At 34.7% G+C, this 5683-nt stretch overlaps 1 protein-coding gene across 1 annotated transcript; it reads right to left on the reverse strand.

Moving 5' to 3' along the window:
• Positions 1–276: 276 nt before the first annotated feature.
• Positions 277–4042, reverse strand: LOC140880789 (plant intracellular Ras-group-related LRR protein 9). The gene is made up of 3 exons (XM_073285556.1): positions 3290–4042; positions 1265–1431; positions 277–1183 (listed from the first exon to the last, which is right to left on the reverse strand). The coding sequence occupies exons 1-3, from the start codon at positions 3974–3976 to the stop codon at positions 532–534; spliced, it is 1506 nt and encodes a 501-aa protein (XP_073141657.1). The 5' UTR covers positions 3977–4042; the 3' UTR covers positions 277–531.
• Between the last annotated feature and the right edge of the window lie 1641 nt (positions 4043–5683).

Genomic DNA, 5683 nt, shown 5'->3' on the forward strand with positions numbered 1-5683 from the left:
CGTCATTTTTTAGCTGAAAAGAGTGTGTATACTACAAATCTAGAATCACAGGGGGTTATTAGCTTAAAAAATTTTCATAGGAGGTTATCAGCAAACCCGGGATTTCACAAGGGTGATATATGCAATTTCCCCTTTAAAAAATATACCAAAAAAACATGGATCATACATCATAAATTATTAATCACTTATTTTAGTTATTTATCTATTTATCAAGTTCACCAAACTACGCAGTACCACTATAATCACATTAAAGAGCACTTGCACAATCATGTGAAATCATGTATTTAACCTTCAAGTTGAAATTTAGAGCCTCAAAATTTTGATGTTGCAGCTAAAGTTTTTTCAGCTGCAAACAAGAGGCTTATCATAAATCATCCTTACCAAAATAATAACATTTGCAACAGGAAATATAAGAAGTACGTGCTTATCGTATCTGATTAATCCAGGACGGAACCGGAGAATGGTGAGAGCAAAAGTAGAGAGCCACTTTCTTGATTGCAAATGAAACCAAGTATCGCCAAAAAGATGAAACTATAGCTGCTGATTCAGATAATTTGAGTCGGCATTTGATTTTGGGGAGTCTCCCAAGTATTCAGAAACTGTTCCAGAAACATTTGAAACAAAATTATTCAACCAAGAGGTGCTTCGAGTCAATAAACTAGCCTGTGTTTGCTCTGGCAATTCATGCATAATCTTCCGTTCTTCCTCCATTAATATCTCAATCCGTCTTTTAGCCATATATGACTTTACAGCTTCAACTCCTTTGTGGACAACTTCCTCTGGAGGTATTGTGAGAGGGTTCTGGTCCAAGTTAAGCTTAGTAAGATTGAAAAGCTGGCCAAAGGTGAAAGGCAATGTCTGAATCTGGTTGTTGCTCAAATCAAGTTCTTTTAAGCTGATTAGGTCGGAAATGTTGTCGGGAAGTTCAGTTAAATCACTGAAGTTGCTGCTAAGATTCAGAATCTCAAGATTTATCAATTTCCCAACAGAATGTGGAAGACCACGGAGCTCGTTGAAATGTACATCCAAGAGTTTCAAGGATTTCATTCCACCGATAGATGTGGGAAGAGAACGGAGTTTGTTATACTGGATTGAGAGCCTTTTCAGATTCACTAGTTCCACACCTATATCTGTTGGTAAGTAAGTCAGTTTGTTGAAACCGGCATCCAACTCAATCAGCAACCTGGAAACAGAAAAAATCTTAGTTGCACATTGTCGGAAATATATTGTAAGATCTTGTATTGTTCAAGTATTTGATATTTACCTGCAATGAGAGATGCTGTCAGGCAAAGCGAGCAGTTTGTTTCCAGATACGTCTAAGATTTTCAACTTAAACAACAGACCGATTGAATCAGGCAAAAATTGTAAGATATTTGAAGAAAGATAAAGCTCCTCGAGGTTTTCTAATCCAGAAACCGAATCAGGAATTGCCTGTTTCACCATAAAAGATGGCCAAATAGCAATCACTAAATGCAAAGCAAATGAAATACTCGTTTCCGTTAATAAAATGCAAATTAAGCAAGAACAGTCCTATCTATCATCAGTGATATTGTGCATCAACCTCATGAATGTTGTCATGTTACCTGTCCAATGAGAATACTCCCCAAGAAAGATGCTAGCAATGAAAAGGATAAATAATGAAGAGGATCATAAAGGAAAGCATGGCAAGATCATTAAGGCAGGATCTGACTTAAATTGGCAGCGAGCAAATCTCTATGTCAAATATACCCCTTAAATTGGCAATAGATATAAAATTAAATAGATTCAATTTCACAAGGATCTCTTTCCTCTTTTATATTTTCTGAAAAACAAGAAGGTTTCAGGACCTCAGTAACTTGATTCTATATTTTCAGCAGACTGAAATGTACAAGTTGTCAAAAGTACAAAGGCATTTGAAAATTGAACCTTATTCCTTTCCAAAAATAATTTGAGCCTTACTGATTCAAATTTAAAACTCTCAGAAACTTCATTAGCGCAAAGGAAATTAAAGGGAGTCTTAAATAACGTAATTTTTCTACTATCATGAGCATGACCTTTCAGTCATTAGACTAACAGTAGCCTTGTCAGATCATCTCTTGAAATAGATATTAATGATTCCACATCTTTCCCTAAGAATAATGAATTTTTCTGAGCATAAACAACGAACGAGACAGAAATTGTAGCAAAAACTGAACTTCATAATAATTCGCATCTCGCATTACTGTGTGTTTGGCTTCGCATTTTTTTTTATCCTTGGAAACTCCAACCACATCTTTTAATTTCCTTTTATGCCGGGTGCAAGTATCTAATTTAACTTTAAATTATGCAATTGCAATAGCAGCTATTGCTTTCGCATAATCAATGGAATCATGTGGAAGAATCAATTCAATGAAACATTAGATGATGTACATACGCAGGCAAAAGAAAAGAAGTGTTCAACATTGTTGCCAAGCTCATGGAAAATACTTTCAATGTTTAGGCATTCAAACTGTGTACAGAATGTATAAAAAAAATCCTTCATATATATGAGCTGCTTCAGCTAAGAGAATCTAAAATTCGTAAACAATGTAAAGATCTATGGAGTCAAAATACATTCTTGATTCATGTAGCGATGCGTGCTTAAGCAAAGCCACACAGAACAATAATAATAATAAATAGATTTCGAGCTGTGGAGCATTAGTTTGAGCCTCACTTTCGCATCAATAAAACATTCGTGGCTCCACGCCACCACCATACAGTACAATCATGGAAAAGGAAACTTGCAAATAATTATAACAGGAAACTTGGCAGATAGTAGCATGTCTAGTGATGATTAAAAACCTAAAACTTAGGATTTTTCGGCCGAACTACAGTTATTGGTGTAAGCAAAATTTACAATACGATATAATCAAGATTCTAGAGCTTTCTATCTAAATATAGATTTCGGGGGCATTAGTCATAGGCAGGGTTTCTCTGTGAGCCTACACTCTTTACTAATGAAACGAAATGCTGGTGTTAAGCCAACATGAATCAATCCCCTATGCCCGTAAACTGCAAATTTTTGCATCCAAAAACCAGCCACCCCCCTCTCCCTATCCCAAAGTGTTGGGTCCACCACTGCTTAAAAATATCATCTAACAATTATCCACTAGTAATGGCATAATATTCCAGCCAAAAACTCATCCTATCATCTCTTAATATGTACATAAGATGCTGCCTTTGAAGTGAGAAGTATAACACGATTCAACACTTTAAACACATCATAATCATAAATATGTAAAGAGCTTAAAGAAACCATAGAAAGATTTATTCGCAAAGCTGTCGGCGTAACCTCAAGCTGATTATTAGACAAATTCAGTACAACCAACGACGAAAGCCTCCCAAATGCCTCTGGCAGAGCCCTCAATTTTCTCTCAGACAAATCAACCCTCTCAATCCCCTTCCCCAATTCCGCTTCCTTGAGAATCCTGGCCACCTCCTCGTTCATCTCAGCTGCATCCACCACATTTTTCCCTCCCTCCTCCTCCTCTTCCTCTATGAAATTGTCACCCTCCCCTGCAACCGCCGCCTCGTATATCCTCTCCAATCTTCTTTCCGCCTCACCCAGCATCTTCTCATACGTCCCGTGCATCTCATCCAAAGTGATCACCGCCTTATACATCTTACAGTCCTCGCTCAATTCATCCGAACCTCTCGATGAATGAGCATTCAATTCGGACAATTTGAACCGGGCCGCGTCCACAGCCTCGTGATCGGGTCGGGTTCCGAGCGCTTTGAGAACGGATCGGGTCTCGGCGACGTCGCTAACAGCACGGCGCATGGCGGATATGATTTTGGGGTTATTGAGGTGGGGCATTTTCTCGGAGAGCTCGAAATGAGGTTCCTGAGGCTCAGACGGCGGCGACGGCGGGTTCTCGACGTCGAAGGCAGCGGCGGCGTTGGAGAAGGAGCGTTTTATGCTGGGGATTTTGGCCATGACGTAGGAGAGGATGGGGAAATTAGTGGGATTTGGATCCATCGTTGCTCTGGATTTTGGCTTCAGCGGTGAATGTATATATATATATATGCTTTCTTTCTTTTTCTTTTTTTTCTGAGTAAAAATGTATATGCTTTCCAAGTTAACGGATGCGGGATTACTATTTATCGGAGTTTTTTTTTAAAAAAAAAATGACTATTTATCGGAGTTATCCTGTATCCATGCGTTTAGTTTACTTTATCAAAATTAAAATTCTAAACTTGGCTCGCAGTAGTCGGATGAAGTGGAACGATTGTTCCTTCGATCCAAGAAAAAATGAATCATATTTGTTAACTCCACACGAGCCAACTCGAAAAATATCAAGATAAAATTGAGAGATTCTGAGTTTAGTTCAGATCGAATTGGACCCAAAAATTGATCGTAAAAATTAATCGAGTTCGAATTCATCCCAAAGTTTTTATTATTATTATTATTTTTGAAGAAATTATTATTATTATTATTATTTTATATAAAATTAAGAAAGATTAACTACTCTATATATTATATATTTGAAAAAAAATTATTATATATTGATACGAAATATTTTCATAATTTAATATTTATTTTGAAAATTTTGATTTTTTAAAATGAATTTTAATTTTTTTGTAATAAATTATACTTTAAACTTTTTACAATTAAACATTGAAATTTAAATTATATATGTGATATTTTTTATTATGTGTTTAGATTAAAATATTACTATTATTATTGTATGTTTTGAATTTTCATTTAATTATTTTGTTAAAAAAATTAAAACAATAAATTCGGATTGGTTTGGGTAAGTCGGGTTAGCCGTTCGAGTTCGGGTTCAGGTTGAATTTTTTCGGGTTCATTCAAGTTCGTGTTAAATTAGATCCTACATATACAGTCATTGCCTCTTATGAACATCTAAATGTGAAGATTCATCAATGCATATGAGGTCCACTATTTTTTTGTGGACCTAATAGGTATTGATAAATTTTCACTCTTAGATACATTATTAAGGTCGTGCCGATACAAGTACGGTGAAATTTTCCCACTGGTTCGGGTTGAAATTTTTTTTAATAATATATTGCATAAATCCTATTCAAACCCACCCAAAATTGACACTCATACTGAGCATTGCCCACATGTACTAAAATTATTATTAACTCTTGGATACGATTAGGTATTATGGGTGAGATGAATGATGTGTATAAATGTGATAAAAAAAATTAAGTTAACCAAATGAGACAAACATGTGATAAGTAAAAATTGTGAATTATTTCATTTTCATTTATTGTATCAAATGGTACCTTGATAAGTACTGTTTGTTTATACACTTTTTTTTTAAATTTTATTTTATTTATATTTAAATGAAGATAATATCATAATGATAAAAAGTAGTTAAGAGTCATATTACAATTTGAAATGATTATAGCTAAATTCGATCATATCGTAATTGTAAAAATTAATAAGGGATTAAAATGTAATTGAAATAGCAGAAATTAAATAAAAATTAAAAAGACAAAGACAGTAAATTGAAACTTAAAATCATGAGTTTTTAAATTAAAAAACAACAAAATATCAGACCATGACACCAAGTTTTCTCTATTACCTTAAAACTTAGTAATAGTTTATAATTTTTTGTATGATACACATGATGAGATGATATATTAATCATAATTATACCCTTGAGATGTCTTCTTCAACTTTTGTCCTCCTCTTGATATCCTCCGGTAAAACTTATCC

The sequence above is a fragment of the Henckelia pumila genome, chromosome 2, assembly GCF_033568475.1.
Source record: "Henckelia pumila isolate YLH828 chromosome 2, ASM3356847v2, whole genome shotgun sequence".
Classification (NCBI taxonomy): domain Eukaryota; kingdom Viridiplantae; phylum Streptophyta; class Magnoliopsida; order Lamiales; family Gesneriaceae; genus Henckelia; species Henckelia pumila.

What these genes read in the sequence shown, in the direction of transcription:
- LOC140880789 (XM_073285556.1), bottom strand. Translation starts at nt 3,976, where the DNA reads ATGGATCCAAATCCCACTAATTTCCCCATCCTCTCCTACGTCATGGCC. An exon ending in TGTCTAATAATCAGCTTGAG is followed by an intron (nt 1,432 to 3,289) that starts GTTACGCCGACA and finishes ATGGTGAAACAG; the next exon opens with GCAATTCCTGATTCGGTTTC. An exon ending in GACAGCATCTCTCATTGCAG is followed by an intron (nt 1,184 to 1,264) that starts GTAAATATCAAA and finishes TTCTGTTTCCAG; the next exon opens with GTTGCTGATTGAGTTGGATG.